Genomic DNA, 26,892 nt, shown 5'->3' with positions numbered 1-26,892 from the left:
AGGCACTTAATGGTCAGCAAGATGGTTGGTCAAAGGGCATGTTCCGTGCCCTATGACTTTAAAAACAGGATCCCTGAAAAGCAGATAATTTCCATTTATATGAGCAGAATAATTCATCACTGAATGTTACCTTCAGTGATATCATCCGGCTGAATATGATTTGGCTACTTGTAACACCTCATCAAACTGGTTGTAGCAATGAAGAGGTGAAACTTCAGCCACAATTGCTTACCTCTGAGCAAACCAATCGTATTAGGCATCAAAGCCTAAATGAATCTATGAGCTTGTCTCTTGGCCTTTACCCAAGATGCCTCATCAGTAGTTCTCCCAGTTCTGAAAGTTAAAAAAAAATGCCACTTGGGATTCCTTTTATGTTAAAGACATGAGATTATGGTGGTATCATCATAATATAAAACTTCCTCCTTTTGAAAATGACAATGCTTTCTTTCTCCAGCTTTAGAACAACATGCGAGGACAGAAAAAAAGTGTGCAGGTGCTGGCTTGATTCTTTAATTGTATTATACTATAATGGCAATTCAGTCTCTCTCCCACTCTCTCTCGCAACAGGTCTGCCTGTTATAATAAACAAGGCTGCAGCAAGTTCCCCAACACTGAGGAAGCAACATTAAAGGGCCTGCTTCAGGAGCATTGCCTCTGTTCATTTCATTGGAGAAGAATGGCTGTGAAGAAGCCAAGTGATAAGACATTAACATTTAAACAAACTCAATAAAATCAAAGAAAATTATATGTAAAGGATCTGACAAATGTGAGCAGCTCAAGGTGGGGACATCTGCATATTTTACAAGAACTGATACTGGAGAGTGTGGAAGCAAAATAAATTGGCTCAGTGGTGCAAGGACTATGTGGTACAAATGGGAGAGATCTATAGAACAGTAAAGTACTAAACAGAAAGACACAATGATGGATGAGGCACGAAATTGGACACAATGGAAACATGAAAACACAAGCAATTTTCTTGAACATACTGGGGCACTGAAAATAGCATCTTAAATACCCTTGCCTAGATATTGGATTGCTCTAAAATGGGAGCACAAGTCTCATAGTCTGGTTAACCCATAACCATTCATGTCAGTGCAGCTCAGATAAGGTTTTGAATTGCAATTGTGATGAAAAAGTCCAATGCAGTGTCCAATGATTCCTTAAGTGGGAAACTGAGCACATCCCAATTACTCTTTTAATTTAGTGAAATTTTCACACTCTCTAGTATCAGTTCATGGAAAGATACCAACCTTTTAAAGGGCTACACCACAGAACTATTGCCAACATTGATGCTATTGACTAAACTACATTCAAATGGCCAGAAGAGAGGCAGTGAATAGGGCGCATGCATCCATTTCAATAACCGTGACAGATGGTCCTTCTAGATCAGTGGAGCAGAGAAAGCAAGCCCTCTGAGCCAGAAGCTACTGGGAAGTCACCAGAGGCAGACAAAATATTTACAGGTATCAGATGAACTCTCTTCATCAGTGAGCTCACCCTCTACCCAGAAAAAGTGCAGTAATTCTATGACCTGACAAATGAATCATGATGAGCCACAAAGTGCTGGAGGAACTCAGCAGGTCAGACAGCATCTCTGGAGGATATGGATAGGTGACGTTTTGCGTCGGGACCTTTCCTCAGATTGTAGTGGGGGAGAAAATGCTGGAAAAGAGATGGATTCTGGGCAGAGCCTGGCAAGGTGGATACAGGTGAGGAAAAGTACCGCGGCACTTTGTGTTCTATTTTGTATTGCCCCCATCTTTTCCTGTTTTTTCTCTCGCACGACAATCAGTCTGAAGAGGGGTCCCAACTCAAATATAGCCCATCCATGTCCTCCAGAGACGCTGCCTGAATTGTTGAGTTCCTCCAATACCGCAGTTCCTTGTGTCAACAAATTAATTATGATTGGAACACTTGTGCCTCAACTGGACAATCACACACCTTTGGACATCAATACAGACATAAATACATATCTCACGATGACAGTATTTCTCCAGTGGAATCTTTTATTTCAAGCATTCAAGAAGATAACTTTCCATGAAAATTGGAATTGAAATGACTGGGAAGGTTTTATTAGATGAATCCTCTTTTCTGGAATCTTTATTGCCATTTTATTTGTTGAATATACTTGAAAGCAATCAGGCCATGTAATTAAATCTTTGATTTGATTAGTTGTGAAATATTAAGGCAGGTTTCCCATCAACAACTTGAATGAGATGGAAGTGTGAAGAGGGTTATGTAAATCATCCAGCACTCAGATGAAGATCAATCAATGCCAAATATCAATGAAAGGCATCCTTCCCTGCATTCTATTCCTGGAAGATCTCCTCACACTACTTTGATGAAGCATGTGCTGTAAAAGTCATTCTTTGGCACTGAACTATAAGCGAGGCTTCAACAGAAAGTCAGAGGTGGACTATAATTTATGGAGAGAGAAATTAGGAATTGTGAAGCATAGACATGCAACCATAACAGAGTAAAATAAGAATTTTGATGCTGCTTTTATAGGAAATTAACTTTGTCTTTTGAAGGTATGAATGTTGAGAAGATAGACACAAAATAACTCAGCGGGCCAGGCAGCATCTCTGGAGAGAAGGAATGGGTGACGTTTCGGGTCGAGACCCTTCTTCAGACCCTCTTTGATATAAACCAGCATCTGCAGTTCTTTCCTACACTGAATGTTGAGAAATTGGATTATGCAATATTCCTGTTTGGAAGTTTACAATGGAAAATTATGTTTCTTAGATTAAATTGAAAAAATGCAGGTTTCCTTTCACAATCATACAGTTTGGGAAATGTATCCAAGCACTTCCAGTCAGTATGTCTGCCTTAAAGTATGATTTGTGGGGTGCATTTCTACAGGAATATCTGCAGAAAAATGTTTTGCTGTAGGTACAAGATATGTTAAAGGACCTATTCTCCAAACCTACTCAGTTGGCAAGAGCTCAGGCATCCCATATCCCTTAGCATTTAGAAAGAAAAATAACTCTAAATGCAGGACTGAGAGCTATTCTTCCAATATTACTGAATTAATTTCTCTATTTAAAAAAGTTTGAATTGATATTTTATTAGAAAAGCATTAGGTACATTTTAATACAAAAGATGCTTTTAGTCTTTAATCTCAATAGGCGATTTTGTGGCGATCCTTACACTTTTGTTCATCAGACCAATCAAGTGTGAGAGGGTTGCTTCAAAATAGTAACTCATTGGCTTCTACGCCCAAATTGTGATTTCAGCCATGCTGTTATTTATTTCACTAGGGATGGGATGAAAGAAAGGTGTGAGGAATTCCTGATACAAGAAACAGAAGCAGCTTGTTCTTCCTGGGGTGGGAGATTGCAACCTTCACGTGGTCCGCCCTGTTTCGACGAATGCAATCAACCTGGCGTGCACAATCAAGTAAGATCAAATAGAACAAGTTGTCCTACAACTTTAGGCTGTGCACGCCATACGCAAGAAGAAGCTTGTTCTTAAGATTACATGCTTCCAGCTACTTTGCTACTCATTCTCCATAACAATAATTCCTGTCTAAACTTCTATTGCTATCAGCCTTGAAAATACTCACGTGACTGAGCATGCACAGCTCCATGAGGTAGAGAATTTTAGAGATTCATGACCATCTGACCAAAATAAATTTTCCATCCATTGAAGGCAGACCAATTAGCCTGAGATTCTGCACCCTTGTTCTGAATCCTACTGCTATACTAAACGGTCTCGCAGAATCCCAATCCCGCTCATGATCTAGCATGTCTTAACTGAGGCCATCTCCCATTCTTCCAAATCCTTTGTGTATATAGGGCTTTCTTATCAAATCTATTTTCATAGGTCAATCTCCTCATCATGAAAATCAACCTTGCAAATCTACACAGCATCAAAAAGGCCTGTACAACCTTTACAAACCGGAACTGCTCGTTTAACTCAAAATAAAGTATCATAAAATCCTTGTGCTATCTCAGCAATATTTCCAATCCCTCACAACAAAGGTAAGTTATTAAATTGTAATCACATTATTGGATCTATTAACCTGAAGTATTTTGTTCAGTTAAATGTGATGAGCTTCAATAATGCAAGTGTGCCTTCACACTAAACTGAAGAGTTGACTTCTTCTTTGTGATAATGTACATACTTCACTCCTTCTTTCTGAATTGGCATGTATATGTATACATATTATGCAAACTCTTAAAATACAAAATATTTCAAAGTGATGCAAATGCCAAGATAAAAAATAAATATATTATAATCCTCTTTTGTAAGACTCTGCATGCAGTTTAAAAATATATTCACACAAGGGTACTTCATATACAAATATTAAAATTAACTGAAGTGTTACAGACTGTGCATTATTGTTCTGCTTAAATAAACATTTTCACAAAATGAAGTACAACAATCCCTGGATGAAATCCCATTCTAACACAAGCATGATTTTGATTCCTGTACGAGGTACGCAAGTATATGCCAGCTTTATATTAGATTAAAAATAATTCATATCCGTTAAGAAACACCATCACTGACACTTATTCCTCTTGCGGATAACTTATGGGGGAGATTTTGCAGCCTGTGTCTTGGCCCTGCGTTTAGCAAGTCTGGAACTGGAGGGTGGAGAAAGTCGCATGGAACAAACAGTCTTGATGATGACTTCCTGCTCTCCTTGCATCTCCTCATCCTGCTGTGAGAGTTGCCTGTTGAAGGCAATGGCTTCTGCAGCAAAATGAGTCAGGTCCTTTGTGCTGTTATTCCTAGGGAAGAAACAAGCCAGTCACTTAAAACTGTCCATAGATTATTGCACGATACTGTCACAGTTGCACTATGTGATCTTAACACACGCAAGTAAAAGCTTTATGGATTAAAGGATATTACTACACAAATGATGTTAGGAATATTATCCTATCATAAGATATTTTTACGAGCCTATATGGACGATATAACAACACTAACAACAACTATCCCCTGCACCAAGAGACTTCTGGAAAAACTTCATCAAAACATCACATGGGCAAGGATGACGATTAAACCCAGCAAGTGCAGAAGCATCTCCATTGTTAAAGGTCAAGTCAAGGATCAAAGATTTCACATTGATGGAATACCTGTTCCAACTTTTTCAGAAATGCCAGTGAAGAGTTTGGGCCGATGGTATGATGCAAAGCTCAAGGACACCGAGCAGTTTGAACAACTGAAAAAGGATACCATTATGCACATAGTTCTCATCAACAAGACCTTGCTACCAGAAAACTCAAGCTGTGGTGCTTCCAATTTGGCATACTACCAAGAATCATGTGGCCTTTAACTATGTATGAAATCCCTATCAACAAAGTGGAAAATCTGGAAAGAAAGATCAGCAGACATGTGAAGCAGTGGCTTGGACTTCCACGATGCTTAAGTGCTGTCGGACTGTATGGGAGTGGCAAATTGGAATTACCCATTGCAGGACTTATGGAAGAGTTCAAATGCACTAAAGCAAGGTTAGTCATGACCCTCACTGAATCTGAAGATACTGTTATTCGAACAACGGCCCCCCGTGTAGCAACGGGGAGGAAGTGGACCCCATCTGAAGCCATTCAAAGTGCTAAGTCTGCACTTCATTTCAGGGATGTGGTTGGCCAAGTCCAACATGGGAGAGCCGGGCTTGGGCTTGTCCCAAAAGCTCCTCAATGGCACAAGGCAACATCAGTGCAGAAAAGACAGCTGGCAGTGGAGGAGGTGAGAAGACGGGAGGAGGCAGAGCGACATGCCAAGGCTGTCTCAATGGTCAAGCAGGGCCAATGGACTAACTGGGAGAGCCTGGAAAAGAGGAAACTCAGTTGGCGTGACATCTGGCAAATGGAAGGATCTCGGCTAAGTTTTGTTATCAGAGCCACTTATGATGTTCTACCATCACCCCAGAACCTGAAGCAGTGGTTCGGAGAAGACCCCGCTTGCTCCCTTTGCCAAGCACCTGCATCACTAAGGCACATTTTAACAGGATGCACTATGAGCCTCGGCCAAGTGCGTTACACTTGGCGGCATAACCGAGTTCTCAGACAGCTGGCATCAATCCTTGAACAGAGGCGAACGATCACAAATGCTTCCCCACCAACATTGGCAGGAAATGTCCACTTCATAACATTTGTACCAGCAGGCCAACCTCCAGAGCACCAGATAACATCAATGGGTGCAAGCATTCTGCAGCCTGCTCGGGATTGGAAAATGGAAGTGGATTTAGAGGCTTGTGTTTCCCCCAGACATTGCGCCAGACATGGTCCTGTGGTCCACAACAGCCAAGTTGGCATACGTTGTGAAATTGACAGTTCCATGGGAAGATGGTGTTGAAGAAGCTTATGAGAGGAAAAAGACCAAGTACTCTGAACTGGCAACTGAAGCTTCCCAGAATGGCTGGAAGACCAAGACTTTCCCTGTTGAAGTGGGATGCAGGGGATTTGTTGCTATATCTATGACCAGGCTATTAAAGAAAATGGGGGTGAGGGTTCGCTCCCTCCAACAAGCAATCAAATCATTATCAAATTCTACAGAAAAATGCAGCAATTGGATTTGGATCGAAAGGAGAGACCACAATTGGACTGCAAGATGAAGACAGGAGGGTATGGGATTGAGGGGGATGTAACTGGGACGCCAGGTATCACATTTGAGCCCTTTGGAAATTTTGTGCGCTTATCAATGAAACGTTAAAGAAGGAGGGTGCCCACCTGATGACCCCGATGACGTACCTACCCTACCTTTCACCGCTCCAATCCCACTACAAATATCAAGAGTGCCGACTTACTACAGGGATTGAAACATCAAGTCCTATTAGTTCTACCATCATAAAATATTTTTACACGGCCCTGTCAATTTTCATTTATGCAATTATGCAATCAGAAAATCAGAAATCTGCTCCAATGAATGTGGAGTCAGAGAAAATACAAGTTCCATAAAAGATGCAAGTTTGAGGTAAAGATGATGCAAAACCAAAAAGATCATTGGTATTTCAAATAGCTACTTTCTTATCAGTCAATTACATATAGGCTGCTGCTTTGAAGGGTATTGATGAACCAGATACAATTTTTTTTAACAACCCAATACTGGCAAGCTATTAATTCCAAACGTATTCAAATTCTCAACTGTTCTGGAGATTCATAGAAACATAGAAATTAGGTGCAGGAGTAGGCCATTTGGCCCTTCGAGCCTGCACCGCCATTCAATATGATCATGGCTGATCATCCAACTCAGTATCCCGTACCTGCCTTCTCTCCATACCCTCTGATCCCCTTAGCCACAAGGGCCACATCTAACTCCCTCTTAAATATAGCCAATGAACTGGCCTCAACTACCCTCTATGGCAGAGGGTATTCAAACCCATGTCACTCGACCAACAACCCAGGTTGCTAGCACGACAATTTAGCTATTGTGCTGGGGTACCCTATGAAAGCCAGACATGAAAAACATCCTCTTGCTGTACGGAGATAAACCAAGCAGAATTAAACACCAAGTTGAATTAAATATAAGGTTTCGACTGATGAAAAAGGCTGCCAACAATGAAAAATCTTCAAACTAAACAAGCTATTTTTCAAAGAAGAAGTGCTAAACACCAGGATGTTTCAGTAAATTAGAAGCAGTAAACGGTTGCCAACAAAGATACAAAGTGGTGGTATAACTCAGCGGGTCAGGTAGCATCTCCGGAGAACATGGATAAGCGTCGGTTTGGGTTAGGTCCCTTCTTCATACTGACATTGGCGCTGTCTCTTCCGATGGCAAGGGCGTCACAGATCTCGGCCTTGTGATGGAACAGCCTTCGGAGCAGTCCAGCGGTGAAGCCTCGGGAACACGACTGGGTCAAGGAGAGTCGGTGGAGGGTCTGGTCAGGAGGCAGGCAAGTTTGTGATCCTTGGTGGTGGTCAGATAAGTGATAAAGCAATGATTGAAGGTGCGGATCTGGTAGAGGATGAAATGACGCACTGTCCCGGTCAGCAGGTATCAGTGTATGGCGGAGAATGCAGTGCACAGAGGGAGAACTATTGCAAGAAACAGTGGATGGTGTGCTGGTACCCAAGACCCAAGTTGGGCCTGAACTGGGAGGTCTTGAAATTAGTTGGAAGTCACATGGCACAAGGCCAGTGCTTACTGCGAGATGGCGCCCCGCCACAGAAGCAGATCTACAGACTCGCATTACCATCGCTCCACACTCTTAAATCTGTATTCCTACAGCAACATTTCTTACTTTAACTATGATCTTCTTAAACGCCTTTTAGATCTGTCCTTACTTCGACTCCCGGCACCGGAAAACCAACCACAATGACCTCTTTGATGTCCCTCATTACTATCCTTGACCGGACTTAGCTGGCTTTACCTTGCACTAAACGTTATTCCATTATAATGTAAATGGATTGATTGTAATCATGTATTGTCTATCTGCTGACTGGTTAGCATGCAACAAAAAGCTTTTCAATGTACACGTCACAATAAACTAAACTGAACTGAAACTGAACTGAGTAAACACAAGTGCAGGTCAGAATAAGGTTGAAGAGCAAGAGAGCAGCAGGAATTACAGAGAGGGAGTAGTGAGAGGCTCTCAAAGAACACCTGTCAGAAAGAGGAGGAGAACTTCTTCAAAGTAGGCATATCTTGAGGAAATTTTGCAGTGGAGCAGTAAAATGTAGACACAAGGAGCCTTGGATGGTGGTTTACCAAAAAAGACATAAAGTGCTGGAGTAACTCAGTGGGTCAGGCTGCGTCCCTGGATGGAATGGTCCCAATCTGAATCGTCACCTATTCATGTTCTTCAGAGATGCTGCCTGAAATGTCGAGTTACTTCAGCACTTTGTGAAAACGAGCAACCATGCAGGATGTAAACACAAGGAACTGCAGATGCTAGTTTACCAAAAAAAACACAAAGACTGACAAAATTACTACAAACAACTACAACTGTAATTTTGCTTACATGCTATGTGAAATATGTACAGATACATTTAAATAAGAGGGCTGAGAAAATGCAAAATCACTTGATAAAATATATAAATAAAGTAAAGCATGCAAGCTAAATTGTAAGACAAACATATACATGAACGGAATTAGTATAGTTAAAGACACCATCAAGAATGCTTGATGCACGATGCCTACGATATAATACTCCATCTGCTGGGAAACCGGAGTAACCCCTTCCGTGCTTCCATCTTTCTCAAATAGTAGATTGAATGCTGCATTAATGTTTGGTTTGCAATGAAATAGTAGTTTAATCCCATATCGTCTAACAATATAGAACTATATAAACTCTGTGTCTGAGAACATTATATGAAACTTTACGGTGTTCTGGCCTTTTCGGACTTGAATGATGGTCTCATTTTGAATCCATGGACGTGGGTTCAAGTGATAGAAGCAGTGCAAAGCACTATGAGGATTTAATGAGTGAATAGATCACTACTTGCCTCTGCAGAAGTTGTGGTGTGGGCAGGCGTCTTTCTGGGGCATTCTACAATGAAATACATAAAACGAGGATGAATAATTTGTTTTCCTTACAAAATCTTTCATCAAAATAGCTTAAAAACAAATAAGACGAACTTTTGAGTGCAGAATTTTAGTATCATACAGGTAAAATATATTAGATTTGGTATATTTATCTACTGAATAATGAAAAAGATACACTTCCAAAAACAGCCTGAGATGGTTTCTCAAATTCTGTTAAGCTTATGGGTAAGATAATCACGAATTTGAAGATATTTAAAATATTGGTTATTTTTCAAATTATATTTCAGTTGTAGATGTTGAAATGATAGTAAATTCCCCAATTCATACAGATCTTCGAGCGTTTTGGTTCCCATTCTTTCCCATTGTATAAATGATTTGCCTATGATTGATGGTTTAAACGATGGATTATTGACTACTGGTATTAAAAGAGATAGGTTTCTTAATTTTAAATTCTGTTTTATTTGTTTCCATGTTCTAATTGTGTTATGTATAATTGGATTTTTATTATAATTTTTATTATTCAAATTTATTTGTGAGAGGATAGTCGCTCCTATATTACTCGGGGAGCAGTCCCCTTTTTCCATTACCATCCAGTCCGCCTGCTGGGCAGAATTGTCCAGCAGGTGAATCATATTTTTAATATTTACTGCCTAATTATAATACATAAAATTAGGGAGCGCTAGACCCCCCAACTCTTTTCGTTTATTAAGGTGTGCTATTTGTATTCTATGGGATTTATAATCCCATATAAAATTTGTAATGTCTGAGTCCAATTTTTTGAAAAACGTTTTTGGGAGATATATAGGTATCTTCAAATTCGTGATTATCTGAAAAAACACACAAAAGACTATCATAATATACCTTCCGACTTATTGGATGAAGCAATGAAGACAAAGGCGGAATCAGCTAATCTAATATCGTACCTATATAATATCATTTTAAACATAGAAATACCCACAACAGATGGAATTAGAAGAGATTGGGAACAAGAATTAGCTATAAAAATTTCAAAAGAGAGCTGGGATAATCATTTACTACAGGTGCATAAATGTTCGATCAACGTACGACATACGCTCATCCAATTCAAAACATTACATAGATTATATTATTCAAAAACTAAATTAAATAAAATCTTCCCTAATGTTTCACCAATCTGTGATAAATGCCTGTGTCAAGAAGCTACCATAGCGCACTCTTTTGTTTTTTGTACAAAAATCCAAAAATTCTGGTATGAAATATTTGATATTTTTTCAAAATTAATCAAAATAAAACTGGTACCAAAACCAGAATGGATTATTTTTGGAATATCGGAAGGTAACCCTGAACTAAACTTGTTTCAGAAGAATTTATTTAATTACGGGCTAATAATGGGAAAAAAGCTTATACATAAATTCTGGAAAAATGCACCCACACCAACAATAAAAATGTGGATATCAAATATGTTTGAAACATTACATCTGGAAGAGATGAGATTCCTCTTAGCAGGTAAAGCAGACCAATTCCAAAAGACGTGGTCTATGTTTCTGGACCTATTACAAGTATGAGGTGCAATAGTAATTTTAAAAAATAAATAAATGGTATCAGGACCTGGTAACGGGAGGTAAAACAACAAAAACAGACTTGGTTGGTAGTCCCCTTTCTGCAGAGTTTAATGTTATAATAGAGCGATTGTTCCTATTTTCTTTTTCTTTCTTTTCTAGGGTCTAATTTCTCACTTTACTTCCTTCTCTAACTTCTTTTCTAAGGGGCTTTCTTTTCCCAACACTCTTGCACTTCACGACTCTTGTGCACTTTCTTTACTTTCTTTACTTCTATCTTTTTCTTAAAGCTCAAAAAAAATGAAGCGGTACAAAAAATGTATTAAGATATATGTGTTGTGTAGTATTGTAGTTTACCGTACTTCTAATAAAAATATATATATTTTTTAAAAAGCTTATGGGTAAGTACAGTAGAACACAAATATAGTAATTAATTGATGATCACAGCAATCAAAAGTAGTCGCATGATCATTAATATTTTCTGACATCAACAAATGTTTTAATTGTAAAACGACTAAATGATTTTTTTTTAATTAAACGCTTTTTAATGGCAATGGACTTTTGGTTTCACTACAGGAATGGCTAAAAGATGAAAAGACTAGAATTTATGTATTAGCTGCCGCAAGCTCAGGACATGCCAAAGTGATTTGCCACCATTAATAGTTAGATTAAACGAGTACTTACCAGTATGAAGTTTGATCTGTATTTTATGAGGAGTTACGGTGAGGGATTAAGTGAAGAACCCAGCAGGTACTGCGCATGCGGCATACTTCGAAGCAGCGGTGTGAAATCACAGAATAGACACAATATTTGAAGTAAGATAGTAAAGATCACGAGACATCAGTTTATTAGTTTGATCTATATAATGAGGGTGGGAGCGGCGGGCACTTAATCCCTCACCGTAACTCCTCATAAAATACAGATCAAACTTCATACTGGTAAGTACTCGTTTAATCTAACTATTTTACTTCGGAGTCACGTGAGTGATTCCGTGAAGACTTCAAAGGTCTGTGATTTCAAACCGTGTAACAGTTTTTATTTCACTCACTGCCGAAGTTTATGAGGGAGGAAGTGTTATCGTAATCAACCAGTGGATCTGCTTTCAAAAGAAACAGAAAGGTATTTGTTAACAATAACAACATAAAAGAGCTCCTCTGAGCTTAAATTAATATTGCAGTTTGTAATATTCTCCTGCAATTAAATCAGGTTTATCAACGGTTTATAATAAAAAATGTTCTGAACGCCGTTCCCTTGACCATTCTGCTGTATTGAAAATGTGGTCAACCGGGATGTCCATTCGTTCAGCCGCTGATACCAATGCTGCCCTAGTGGAATGGGATTAAATGTATTATTATCTATTCCGGCAGCTTTCGGTACCTGTTTGAGCCACCTTGGAGTGGTTTGGCTCGTACCCCGTCTTGGGTTACTGTGGTTGACCCATAGGCTTTCCTCTCCCTCTAAGATTGTGGGTTGTGTCTATATATAGTAGTAGATGGGTCACCACACTCAACCTGGACTCTGGTGGGTAGGCCCGGAATCCCGTCAGTGAATTGGGCGTTCCTGGTCCATATAGCCATATAACGACTACAGCACGGAAAACACAGGCGATCTCGACCCTACTAGTTCGTGCCGAACTCATAATCTCGCCTAGTCCCATATACCTGCGAGTTAGATTTTACCAGACCTAAATATGAACGTGATGCGTCTGGGGTAATCACCATGTTATCCAGTCTGGTTTATGGAGTGACCGGACTCTGTGAGCGTGTACGAGAGCCATAAGCATGAGCGTTTTTTTAAAACATAGATTAAGCAAGCTGAGGGATCTGGCTGGTGCCATCTCTGAGACATGTCAATATCACACCAATATCCCATACATGGGTATATACCTGGGTGTTTGGGGCTTATATTATAGTTGCCCTTCATAAGTTTACCTTCAGTGGATGGGATCCCATGCTCTGCTGACATGCTGTTTTAGATAAGCAGATAAGGCGCTCCATGCTGTATTTACGGCACTGTAACTCACCTTTTAGTCATGGTGTAGATGTTCCAGGAACTCCAATACGTCAGTGGTTGAATAGTTCGTTGTCCCTGCGTCGTGGCAGTATTTTACCCATGTTAGCTTTTAGTGACTGTTCGCAGGGATGCCGACATGGTGGTAATGGTTCCTTTGGATAATCCCAGTCCCTGGTAAGGTCTATTCAAAACCTGCACCCAGGAGTTTGATGTTTCCCTGGCATGGGTGGCTTGTGCCTGATACTGGGTTGAGTCAGCAACCATGGTCCACTAGGGAAATCCATAGGTGACTCGCCCACCGTGTCGTGATGAACTGGGAACCATGGCTGTGTAGGCCGGTCGGGCACGTTCAATATCTCGGAGACAGATCCCATCTGTATTGCGAAGTGCCCGTCTGATGAGGCAGAAGGGAGGAAGGCAAAGCAGAAATTCCCCCTTCCAGCGTATAGGCATCTATCGCTGCTGCCTCTAATCTGGTTCCTAAGTCACATACATGGGTTACTGGTGATTCCGTCTTGTGCAACCAAATTGATATCTGGCTTTCAAACTGCTTAATAACTTTAGCAGATATTTTGGGTTTGACATCTATTCAATGTAATCATAGATTTTACCCCGTGACATGGTGTCTCCCACTGTGTTCTAGCTTCCTAGGACATAGGCAGCTGATAGTTAAAATGTCTTTTGACACACCATTGCCAGATTTGTTTGACCAATTTGTTGCACAATAATGATTATTATGCTCCCCATATGGTTGATATAAGCCACCACCATAGTATTATCAATCCGTAACCACATATGTACGTGCTGCATTTGAAATGCATATGCTTTTTAGCCCAATAGGCGATCACCAATCCCAAGTAGTTGATGCCCGGTATGTGTAGTAACGATGTTTGTGAATTGGTCCATCTGTTACCTGTGCTGGATATGGAGTTTAGTTGCTCCCCAGCCTAAAGTACTGGCATCGGTTTTTAATAACCAAGTTGGGATTGGTGATGATAATAGGGCTGAAAACTATGCCAAATATATGTCTGCCCACCACCTTAATTGTGATATAGCTTCAGTGGGTACATTCATGATTTGATTATAGTGACCCAAGTACCTTGGCAAAGTAACAGTCATATGGACGGAATTATTATTGAAGCCCAGATAATCCTTGGTAGTTAACGCTTCAATTCTGGTTTATCTGGGCGTGGGATAAACCTCAGCTTAGGGAGCTGTTTCGTAGCTAGAACTGCTGCCACAGCTAATTCCTTTGTTTCCCCTAATATGAGGATATCATCCAATATATGCCATGATTATGCTTGTTTTCTTAATATTTTCATGGCCATTTATAATAGTTTAGGGCTGAGGTTAGACCATAGGGAATGCTATATGCTCCCATGGTTGCCCTAACCGGGATATCCATTATCCAGGTAAAATTTTTTAGGTATCTATAATGATCCTAGTGTATGGGTATAAGATAGTTAGCATCTTCCATATCAATGCTCCCCATAGGTATCCTAGGGAGATCAGATGTCTGGCAGTGACAAGAACCCGTCTCCATCTTAAAGTGTATATACTCAACAGATTTATTTAGTGATATTAGATCAATGATGATGCTACATTCACCATCTTTTGTAGTTTTGGTGAATATATTCGATACAAATTCCAATGGCTCATGTTTACTCCCATGATCCGTTTAGTAATGAGCCTTTCTAGTTCAGCTTGACCTTCTCACTTCTCTTTTCTTAGAGGGAGAAAATGCCCTTTGGGCGCATTGCTGAACTGGCGGTAATATGCCCAATTTGAATTCGTTTTTATCCTCTAAGACTGTTGAGTATATTTTAGTTATTTGTGACAGCATCCCATGCTTTATCCACAAGTGTAAATGCCCCCCCACGCAGTTAGTAGAACACCCTTGTTTAGTGTAAACGGGAGGAACCAGACTACCTACCTCCATGTTTTTTCATGAAGGCGTAGTTTGCTGGTATGCTGGTGCTGTCGGTGGGGCGGCGCATCTTCCCACGGCTCCGCTCTGGGCCCCGTCTAAAAAGAACTTTGGGGGTAATGTGAAGCGGTCGCCAGGCTTTCACCAGTCCTTGTTTGATATCACTGGTGGATGCCGAGGGGTGCTGCCAGCTGGGTGTTGGATGCGATGTCCTGCTCGTTCCATGGCCTGCCTTCATGAGGCGCACAGGTTTATCTGCCTCTCTTCCCGCAGCAGCGGTTTGCATAGCCCCATATATTTGGGGTTGCGGGCAGGTCTATATGCACCATTGTTCAGTCGAGTATCCCAAATTTGGGAACATCTTAGGCGTCAGCACCCTGGTAGTGCAATGGGATAGTCTCATCCTGGGAGAGTATAATCCGTGGAAAAGGCGAGCAAAGGCGGTAACATCTTGACCCTTCTGTAGAATTCGCTGCTTGTCTGCTGACCCAGCTGCCTGCGGATTTGCCTCTGGAAAGGCCTGCTCCTGCAGGACTTTTGTTGGGAAGATGGTCGCGTGGAGGAGCCATGTAGTGGCCCACGACACCCAGTAGCTCTTCCTGATCCTGCTCCCCTGGCATACTGCTGTTCTCGTCCGCCTGCCCAGCGTTTAAGCCAGCCCAGCCCTGGCCTCCTTAGCTAGCCTCAAAAGAGGGAGCAAAAGGGTGTGCTAAATTGGAGGAGGCATAGCTCAAACTCCGCTGTTGCATCAATCCCTCGACAAGGGAGATGGCTAGTGCAATAGCACTGGGGTAGGAGTCAGCTCCCTTGGCATTCAGCCAGTGCCCCTTTTCTCCTGGAGGTGAACTCCATGACCTCCTCTGGCTTGGGGAGACAGACATACTTATTTTTGCCTTCTCCAACCTGTTCCAGTTTTGGAGGAAGTTGGCTCCTGTAGAACCTGTAAATTGGGAAGATTTTTCTCTTACCTGCATGTAGAGGCTGCCTGCCGTTTTCCAGGCGGCATTGTGGCGGTTCCCGGGCGGCGATTCTCCTAGTCAGGAGTCTGCAGGGCTGCCGGTCGGGTTTTTAAATTTCCCGCCGGTCCGCTGCTGTTACCAAACAGCTGTTCAGCGGACCGGTATAGCGCAGCTCCTTGCAGCGGTCCGCAGCGTTTGCGGTCCGGGTAGCGCTTTTTCCCCGTCCACTGTCGGCTCCACGCTGGAGTCGAAACGGGGCCGCTCACCATGCCTCTCTACTTTGCTCCCCCTGGAGCAAAAACCACAAGGCCCGATTAAGGTAAGTACTTACCTCTCGTTCCTTGGATGCGGGAGCTAGCCCGACTCCCGCTGGCCGCGTTCTGCACAGCTGTGCGTAATGCCGCATGCGCAGTACCTGCTGGGTTCTTCACGGAATCACTCACGTGACTCCGAAGTAAAATTACTGCAGTGCTGTAGAACAGCCGACAACCAAAATGCATATTGAGTCTCAGAAACAGCATATCATCTGTCCTAGTAATGTTGACTGAGGGATATTATTAGTCCAAAGACTGGGGATCTTTTATTTGCGTTGAAATCATGCAATGGTATCTTGTATAACTATTATCTCACCACTCATACTTTCTTAAATGTCAAATTACAAGTTATAGAAAAGTGTGGTTTCTATGCGAGATCAGGGTGTTGTGTTCATTCAGCAACAAACAATCGCCCACATATTAAAAAGTTTTGCATTTTGTGAAATAGTAAACATTAAATCTTGGTTATTTGTTAATTTACTAGCTTTTTAGTTGTCTTTAACTGTGATGTTACTAAAAATCACAATGAAATCAAACACTATGCAATCCTCCGATGCATATTTTACTGACCAGATTGCAAAAGTTAAATGCAGCGTCAGCAAACTCTTTTCAACACAATGTTTTTTTTTCCTTTATACTCACCCCTTGCACCCATGAATGTTGAAGAACTTGTGCTGCACCGAGTCTATCCTTCGCATCACGAACCAACAACTTGCAAATCAAATCCTTGGCGTCATTAGAAATGTGTGCCCAGTCCTTTTCTGGGAAGTCATATTTGCCTTCCTGTATACTCTCAAATAATATATTCTGGTGGGAAGGAACGTCATTATGATCTCAGTATTATATATATTATATATGCTACCAGCTATAATTTAAAGTTTGAACACCCAATAATCTACATCCAAAGAATTTAATCTGTTTGATTTAAATTTTTTATTTTACTAAAACTGTTACTATTTCTGATATTGTTGCTGTAATGTTCATAATTTCAGAGAATCTGTTCAATGTATTTCTTATATGCTTTCTTGGGATATTGTTTTGTTTTTTCTTTGATTAAACATCCAAAATTTGAAAACCGAATAGACGGAAGCACTGATAGGTTAAAGCATTGAGTGAGCATATACTTTGAGAAAATCATAGGGGCAATCCAATGAATTTATAACAAGAAATATTTTGGCTTTGCACATGAGCTCTGTTCAAGAATCTCAGGTTCCAAACTAGTGAAGAACATGGTGGGAAATATAGCCTATTGTGAACTTTGTGTTGTTAAAACAAGGACTCGTATCATTAGAAGAAAGGAGACTGCAGTTCTAACCAAGCCAACAGAAAATGGAGAGAGGAAGATAGTTTTGAGGTATCCAACAAGGGGAAGGTGCGAGGAAAAGCCCTCGAGTGTACAGAGTTGTTGTTGAATTAACTAAAGATGAGGAAACTTAGGGAATGAAAGACATTTGCCACAATATCCTGTCATCATGCAGCTCAATCATGGTCAACTCCTGGAACACAAAATACTATAATTAAATGATGGTATTAATTTAATAACCATCATTGGGATTGCTTACTGGAACACAGTGATATCTGCACTATTCAACCCAAACGGAAAACATTAATATCAGTTTTAGCCCCTTTCTGTAATAATGGCCTGGTTCAATCTTCATCAACATTTTTTTTTTCTTTTACAAAAAAACCTTGCTCTTAACAAACTTGACAAATGATCACGTACAGATCTAATTTATGGCCTTACCTGACAAGCCCTACAGGCCTCTCCTCTGTCCCAACCGCAGTCGGTTCCACAATTCCCCACAAAGGGTGGGTTTCCACTCAGCATGATGTACAAAATTACCCCAAGACTCCACAAATCGCAACGCTTATCATAAAATGATGCTTCCTCTGTAAATGTCTCAACCACTTCAGGAGCCATGTATTCCACAGAACCACACTAGGGACATATTAGTAGTCATTGAAAGTTAAACAACAAAATAATTAAGCATCAATTTTTATAATATCAGTAACCAAACTACATTTGTATTTTGCCTGCTGGAAACTATATGTATATATATATATTTTTTTAAATACCAAAACACTTGTCATATGGATAAGTAGGATCATATATAAAGTTGTTTAATACTTTATAATATATCTTGTAAACAAAGTTTGCAAAACCAATATCTTAACAGAGCTATATTTGATTTATCAAAATAATACAATTTCTCCCAGATTTGGCAAATATAATTCAATCATGCATGAATCAGCACCGCAGGGCATTTCAACAGAATGGATTCAGAGAGAAAAATGTGTTTTGCATTCAAAAGAAAACAGTATAAATATAGCCTTGTTTCAATGAACTTTAGAACTATTTACCAAATACCACTGCAAGGCAAAAAGCTGATTCTTCTACTGGAAGCTCTTAGATTAGGAGCTGAGAAAAATATACCACTGATGACAAAACTAAGTTTAGTCATCAGTGGGTGAATGAAAGGTGTTACTTGTTCATCACACCTCTACCTAGACACATCCTATGAGCGTTTCAGGTGGAGATTGCGAAAGACCCAAAGCAGATTTATCGTTTCAAAAGAGAATCTAAGATCCATGTGAACAGTGATGAATGGATTTAATCGATTAAACAGAAGAATCCTCACCAGATGCCAAGAAGAAATTGCAAGCTAAAATAGTTAATTTAATGTCAAAATATGTATGAAAAGTTAAAAAGAGAGAAACTGCTGATTTAAAAAGATTAAAGTGAACAGAAAAGTAAAGCAGCCTAGGCAATTCTAAACATCTCTTAATTATGTGTGAAGGAAAGAGATGCCACGTATAAAACATACAGAGCAAGACCAACTGTTTGGAACGAATTAACAATCAGTATATTGAAATTATATTTGTTCTCAAAGGAACAAGAATCGAATATTTGGCATATTTATTGGTTAGGATAGCAATTTCACACTATTCCAACGATTCAAGGGCAACTCGCTTGTTGATATACTGTTCTAGCAAAGTTTCTCTCAGTGACGGGCAGTCAGATAACAATTCCACATACACATATCCCTGCTGAAAGTCATTGTCTCATTTACTTTTCACTATGAGGCCACAGACACCATTTGTTTTACCATCAAGTCTTGAACACGTCTCATGTCTGACAGCGAGTATAGTAACATTTTCAGTGTGGTGGTAGAATCATTCGTCTTAGTCATTAGACATCATTTAATCATACAATCCGAGTCAGTCATACATCACAGAAACAGGCTCTTCACCCCAACTCATCCCTGCTGATTAAGATACCCATCTATGCAAGTCCCATTTGCCTGCATGTGACCCATACCTATCCCACTGACGCATTTGTTCAAATGTCTTTTAATGTTGTTATTGTACTAGCCTCCTTTTGCCAGTGTGTTCCATATTTTTGTCAACCCTCAGAATGGAAAAAGTTGTTGGACGTTCCTATTCATTCTTTCTCCTTAAACCTATGCCTTCTCAATTCCCCAACCTGGGAAAAAAGCAGTGTGCATTCACCCTATGCCTCTCATGATTTTATACCCCTTATAAGATCACCACTACATCTCCAACACTCCTAAGAATAAAGTCCCAGCTTTCCCAACCTCTCCCTATAGCTTAGTCCCTCCAGTTCTGGAAAAACATGGTCATAAATTTTTTCTGCACTCTCTCCCGTTTTAATGGCATCTTTCCCATAGCAGGGTGACCAAAACTGAGCACAATACTCCAGGTGCAGCCGCACCAATGCTTTGCATAACTGCAACATAACATGCAAAATGCTCTACTCAATGCCCTCACTGTTGAAGGTCAACATGCCACAAGCCTTCTTCACTACTCTGTTCACCTGCGGCACCATTATCATGGAATTATGTACTTGTTCCCCAGCACTTTTCTACAGCACTCCCAAAGGCCCATCCATGTGAAATTCCTACGCTCGTTTTGGCAAAATGCCATTTATCCGAATTGAAACTCATTTGCCATTTCCCGGCTCATCTACCTTGCTGATCAAGATCCCACTCTAATTCTTGATAACCTTCTTCGCAGTCTACGATACCACCTATGTTAGTGTTATTTATAAACTGACTAACTCTGCTCATCCAAAAATGACTAACTTAATATGTTCATCCAAATTGTTAATAATAGATGACAGCATATACATGTTACACATTTCCCCAGTTTCAAATGTGAATGAGTCTTGAGTGCTTTTACAAGGAAATATTTGACATTATTTTAAAAATGCTGCAATCATTTATAAGGTTATAGAGAATGTGCCACGATGACTGTAGAAATATCAATAAACTCTCTAGACTGAGGGCCAGATTATAAGCAGAAAGTGTAATCATATTTACTTACCGGAGTCATCAACTCAGGAGTGGTTATAGGCGTACATGCACTGCTTAACTTCACACCACTACCAAGATCAAAGTCACAAATCTTCACCGGGGATATCTGTGAATATGCAGAGAAAAGGAGAATTTCAGTTTACTGCTTCAAATCTAATTGTCAAATTGGTATCGCTCTTAGAAGGAATTGAGAATGACTTGTTTTTTTTAATTCAAGCAGCAGGAAAGATGCAAATGTCAGCTCAGATCAGCGCAGCGTACTGAAAAGGGAGATCTCGCACCAGCACCACTACCCTCCCCATTCTGCAACAGGAACCTGGTTGAGGGTTCACCCCTCCACTGATGCTCCCACAACCATGAAACGGTTAAACTGGTCTCATCATCGCATGGCTCCTTGTAGAGTGCATCACCAAAGTATTGTTTATTGGCTATCTGCTATCTGGAGCAAACAGTGGGAATAGTCATCAATTGTACATGCGGATCAGGCTGCATCCTGGCCGGCACAGCGAGTACAGGCATTTGTGAGGACTTTGGATGGCTGCCACATGCTTGCAGATGGTCGAATCCAATTGACGTTGTAATCAGTGATAGAAGCTGGGAAGCTGAAGGGTTTGAGGGTGGATGAGTCACCTGGACCAGATGGATTACACCCCAAGGTTTTGAAAGAGTAGCTGTTGTGATTGTAGAGGCATTCATAATGATCTTTAAAAATTACTATGGTCAGGAATGGGTCCAAAGAGAAAGCCTTTGATAAGATGCCACGCAGGAGGCTGCTAAGGAAGATGAGAGCCCATGGTATCAATGGGCAGATACTAACATGGATATTAGGTTGGCTGGATGGCAGAAGGCAAAGACTGGCTATAAAGGAGACTTTTTCTGGTTGGCTGCCGGTGACGAGCGGAGTTCCGCAGGCCTCAGTGCTGGGGCCGCTGCTCTCCACGTATATTAGTGAATTGGACGAGGGGATTGAAGGCTTAGTGACAATGTTTGCAGATGATACGAAAATAGGTGGAGGGGCAGGTAGTGTAGAGAAAGCAGGGACTCTGCAGAAGGACTTGGATAAATTGGGAGAGTGGCAGATGGAATATAGCATAGTAAAGTGTGGAGTCATCCATTTTGGTGGTAGGAATAAAGGCATAGATTATTTTCTAAATGGGGAGAGAATACAGAAATCAGATGTGCAAAGGGACTTGGAAGTGTTGATGCAGGATTTCCAAAAAGTTAATCTGCAAGTCGAATCGGTAGTACAGAAAGCAAACGCAATGCTAGCATTTATTTTGAGAGGGCTTGTAAACAAAAGCAGGGATGTAATGCTGAGGCACTATAGGGCTCTGGTCATGCTGCATTTGGACTATCGTGAGCAATTTTGGGCACCATATCTGAGGAAGGGTGTGCTGGCTCTGGAGAGGGTCCAGAAGAAGTATAGAAGAATGATCCCAGGAATGAGCTTGTTACCATAGAGAGCCATGAGGCCAAACAGACAGTTTAAGACCATAAGACATAGAAGCAGAATTAGGCCAAGTACTCATTCAATTAGAAAAAGAGTGATCTTGGATCCCCACAGTGCATATAAAAATCTATCGTTGAAGATCTTTCAGTCACATTATAAAAAAATAAGTGAATCGATGAAAGTTTACATATTCCTACCTCTGGCTTCAGAGCAAACAAGGTTGACAAAAATGAAGAGACCACAGAATACATCACCCCCCAAAACGTATTCTGTACATGCAAAACTCAAATGGATGGAGATACTCATTGGGTCAAGCAGTTTGCTTTAATCAATATCTTCAGCATACATCAGTTGTGAAAATGAGTCACAAGGAGCGGAATATTGATCAATTTGAGAATACTGCACAAGCAGTTGGCTCAGCTTTCCAGCAGCTTTCAGTGATGAAACCAAACGTGCAGCATGGACCTTTTTGAAATGCATCCAGTATGATGCCATGTCATACATTTAAAACGGGTACAACAGACATTTTACCTGTTCTGCAAATTCGCACAGGATGTTCTCTGGCTTCAGATCTCTGTGTGCAATACCTTCACAAGAATAAACAAAAAGTGGATGATATAAGAAAAATATGACCTCAGGAACCCACTTAAGAAATCTTAAATGTTGCACTGATCTGGCCTTAACCTTGCAATTCGCTACCAATCTGCATTATTACAATTAAATTCATCAATATTTTGGATTTACCTCCGGTATTGCATAATTTTAAATAATTCTGTGTGCTGTGGAAAAACAAAGCAATTAATATGTTTATATACAGGCATCATCAAACCTGGTGTGAACAATAAAGGAATTGGGGTGGGTGGATAAAACAAAGTGTTTGGAAAAAACAGTAAGGTACTTGGCCCAAGAATGGTCACCAGAACCAGAAGAGAACATCGCGCATAATACGAGAGGGTATTATTTATTTATGGGAAGTGGATACCACTGACAAGACAGCATTTATTGCTCATTCCTATATGCCAATGAACTAAGGCAGTAGTTAAGTATGCACCCATTTCTACCCTCCCCTTCCACCTAGATTCCTTCCTCTTGGTTCACAATTCAGAACTCTTCAAACCTTTTGTTACACACCTCTGGCCTTTTTCACCATATGCCATTCAACCACCCCCCTCTCCCCCAACCCCCGCACCTGTATCAACATATTTCCTGCCAGACTTTGTCCTGCCCCTCCACTCTTCCACTTTTGTTTTCATTCTCACCAACCACCACCCTCCCTCCCGCCACCCACACACAATTTGTCTGAAAGGTCCTGATCTGAAACATCACCTATCCATGTTCTCTAGAGATGCTGCCTGACCAGCTGAATTACTCCAGCAGTTAAGAGTCTTTTTTTGTAAACCAGCATCTGCAGTTCTTTGCATCCACATCTTAGTCTCATTTGGCTTTTGCACATGCATTAGCATATTTTCTCGCAAGTACTTTTTTCAAAACATTCAATCTGGTGTCAAAGAGATGACGAAAGCATTATCAACATCAAATGGCTTCAGAGCAAAAGTCATGTCACACATCTCCCTATTCCAACTCAGTTTTCTTTTGTAGATGACATCCCCCATTCACCACATAAGCTGAAGATAATGATGAACAAGTTCTCCTTTACAAACATTGTGTGGTATTGCAATCAGTATAAATAAATGTTTACACTTCATCTTTCCCCAATATCTGTATTTTTGATAAGCATCAGACAATGTGAATCACATTCACTATCTCAACTCTTACCAGCTCACTTGTCAACAAGCTATGGTTCGTTAGCTGAGACAGACATGCCCCTGCATGCCTCTGGACTAGCTGTCTCCACTGCCAACATAGGAATACTGTTTGCTAAAGCTTTCACACTATGATACGGTCATGCAGGATCTCAAGCGATTCAGCAATTACACTGACAACCTGCTCACAACCAGTCTGTCGTAACCAGACAAACTAAGCTGATACCTGCAAATACGCCAGGAAACAGATTAAGCTGTATTCTCCATCTGCCAAGTAGGCTTGTGTTCAAGAAGGAACTGCAGATGCTGGAAAATCGAAGGTACACAAAAATGCTGGAGAAACTCAGCGGGTGCAGCAGCATCTATGCAACGAAGGAAATAGGTGACGTTTCTGGCCGAAACCCTTCTTCAGACTGATAGGGGATGGGGGGGGGGGGGGGAAGGAAGGAAAAAGGGAGGAGGAGGAGCCCAAGGGCGGGGGGATGGGAGGAGACAGCTCGACGGTTAAGGAAGGGGAGGAGACAGCAAGGGCTAGCAAAAAACTGGGAGAATTCAATGTTCATGCCCGCCGGACGCAGGCTACCCAGGCGGAATATGAGGTGCTGTTCCTCCAATTTCCGGTGTTGCTCACTCTGGCAATGGAGGAGACCCAGTCGTTCCAGGTGTGGCAAAGGTTCACCTGTATCTCCGCCAACCTCATCTACTGTATCCGCTGCTCTGGATGCCAGCTGATTCACATCGGTGAGACTATGCGGAGGTTGGGCGATCGTTTCGACGAACACCTCCGCTCAGTCCGCAAGAACCTACCTGAACTCCCGGTGGCTCAGCACTTCAACTCCCCCTCCCATTCCCAATCCGACCTCTCTGTCCTGGGTCTCCTCCATTGCCAGAGTGAGCAACACCGGAAATTGGAGGAACAGCTGAGTTTCTCCAGCCCATTTTGCTAGTTGTGCCAAGTAGCTGTCTCCTTGTTTGTCCCCCCCTCAGGGGGAGAAGGGTTTTGGTCCGAAATTATTTCCTTTGGCATGCTGCACCTGCTGAGTTTTCCAGCATTTTTGTGTGCCTTCCTCACTGTGAACTCTCAGGGGGAACATTTGCTCATGCATTTATTTTCCTCACTGCAACTTTTTTGCTTGATTTTACTGCATTTTCTTTCTACTGCAATTCTACTAGAAAAAAAGAATAACATTTCTCAGGCAAACATTGTACACAATTTGAAGGAGCATGCACTGTGGTCATTGTGCTAATTAACACAAACTTCAACCAACTCAATTTAAAAGTTGAAAACTTTCTCAGCTAGATCAGGGTCACTTCAAATATACTTGTTACACTGCAAATTAACAGCAAATCCTGCTGCCCCTGAGCAATCATAAGGTTCAATATGTGAGCTGTTTTCCCAAGTCATTAATTTAAACCTCATATTTTATGCTCAAAACTTTTGTATAATTCTTATCCATGCTCAATGTTCAACAAATTTAATTACAATGATTTCCCATTTCCCTTCACAAGGCAAAATAAAAATAGCAATTTAGTTAGGACACAGTCTTTGTTCAGAATCCCATCAATGACAAGCAAATTATGAAGCATTCCAAAATACTCAGAACAAAAAGATGATCCATATGGTGAATAATTCTGCCTATAAGTAGAAACTGTTCAGATGGCTTGTTAAAATACAAATCACACACAGCACTCTGAACTCCTGACATCTTCATTTTAAAATGTAGGTTTTACTGGCTGCGTTAGGGGTGGACTGCAGCTGACCTGCACCAACATCAATATTTAAATATCATATCATGATTCATTTAAAACTCTTACAAACATAGCTACCCACTCTTCCGTGACAGAAAACGGGGAAGCTACTAATGAAACCCAGTGGCAGACAAGTACATGGTCAGAAAAGATCATCGTAAAGCCAAACTTAATTTTTTATTAAAGTTTCCTTGAGCACCAGAAAGAAGAAGGTCTACCCCTATACATTTCGTAGTAAATCATTGCCCTTGCCGCATACATCTTCCATTTGTGGTTGTCTTTGGACACCTCTGCCCACCAATGACATTTTCCTTAGTGTTATCAGCAGAATCTTCCAGTCATCCAAAATTCACCTCCATCTACTGGTATTTAGAACAATCCGACTGGGATTGGGCAGAAGTTAGTTTTGCATCATTGAAGTGAGCCTTAATATCAAAATCCCAATATTTCACAGTATGGTGAAAGTAATTATTAGCCCCAAGTTTTAAAATACAGATCTCAACTGTACAACTACAAAACCAGCACAAAAACTTCTACCCTGCCAAAACACTTTGATCTCAGAACTATAGGATTATTTATTTTGGTGCTAACATTTCTTACCTTTGGTATGTAGAAAATTTAAGGCAGATGCAATGTCTTTCACAACAATACTTGCTTCTCTCTCATTGAAATGCTTTCTTCTCTGAATGTGAGTCAGGATCGAACCTAGGAGCCAGAGTTAATTTTTTAAAGATTCATTTTGGATTAATGCACTTTTCAAAAAAGCAATGGATTGCACTTCAGTTTTCATTTGTGTATCACTAACTTCCCAGCCCAAACTTCAGCCCCCAATGCCCAGAAGCTAAACACCCCCTCACCCCCCCCTCACATTCTTCATAACATCCTCTTTATCAGCATGTGTCACTGCTTAGGTTGGCAACTCCTCTGCAAAACTACTAGAAATTACAGAGAGTTGCAGTTGCGGCCTAGTATCCTGGTGGTAGAAGTGAGAAGAGGCCATGGGCCAGATGGTAGGGATCCTTGATGCTGCTGCCTTCTTGAGACAGCGCTTCATGTAGATGCTTTCGATGGAAGAGAGGGCTGTGCCTGTGGTGGACCAGGCGGAGTCCACCACTCTGAGGCTCTTGCATTCCTATCCATTGGAATTGCATACTAGAACATGGAGCAACCAGTCAATATCCAGTCAGAATACTTTTACTCGTTCCCACTTATCGTTTTTTTTTCCTAACAGTGGGTGGTGAATCCTATGAATTCCTTGCCCAAAAAAATTGTGGAATCCAGCACAAAAGAAGTATTTAAAGCAGAAGTCTAAGAACAGTTAATAAATCGCCACCAATACAGATCAAAGATCAATATTGTGAGGCCCAAAGATTGTAGATTTAAAAACAAGGAGATGTGTATCTGTGGTGC

At 40.9% G+C, this 26,892-nt stretch overlaps 1 protein-coding gene across 1 annotated transcript in view; it reads right to left on the bottom strand.

Annotated features, from left to right (window-relative positions):
- Nucleotides 1–1,986: 1,986 nt before the first annotated feature.
- LOC129700825 (MAP kinase-interacting serine/threonine-protein kinase 1-like) overlaps nt 1,987–26,892 on the bottom strand; it is a 38,624-nt gene continuing 13,718 nt past the window's right edge. The window contains exons 6-12 of the mRNA XM_055641554.1: nt 26,083–26,187; nt 22,502–22,557; nt 20,531–20,626; nt 17,931–18,125; nt 16,829–16,993; nt 9,396–9,439; nt 1,987–4,736 (exon numbers count right to left, since the gene is read on the bottom strand). Of these exons, the coding sequence (XP_055497529.1) occupies nt 4,535–4,736; nt 9,396–9,439; nt 16,829–16,993; nt 17,931–18,125; nt 20,531–20,626; nt 22,502–22,557; nt 26,083–26,187 (863 nt within the window). The 3' untranslated portion in view covers nt 1,987–4,534. The remainder of the gene's footprint in view (nt 4,737–9,395; nt 9,440–16,828; nt 16,994–17,930; nt 18,126–20,530; nt 20,627–22,501; nt 22,558–26,082; nt 26,188–26,892) is intronic.

This window comes from Leucoraja erinacea, chromosome 10, assembly GCF_028641065.1.
Source record: "Leucoraja erinacea ecotype New England chromosome 10, Leri_hhj_1, whole genome shotgun sequence".
Lineage (NCBI taxonomy): Eukaryota > Metazoa > Chordata > Chondrichthyes > Rajiformes > Rajidae > Leucoraja > Leucoraja erinaceus.
This window is presented reverse-complemented; position numbering and strand designations above follow the sequence as displayed.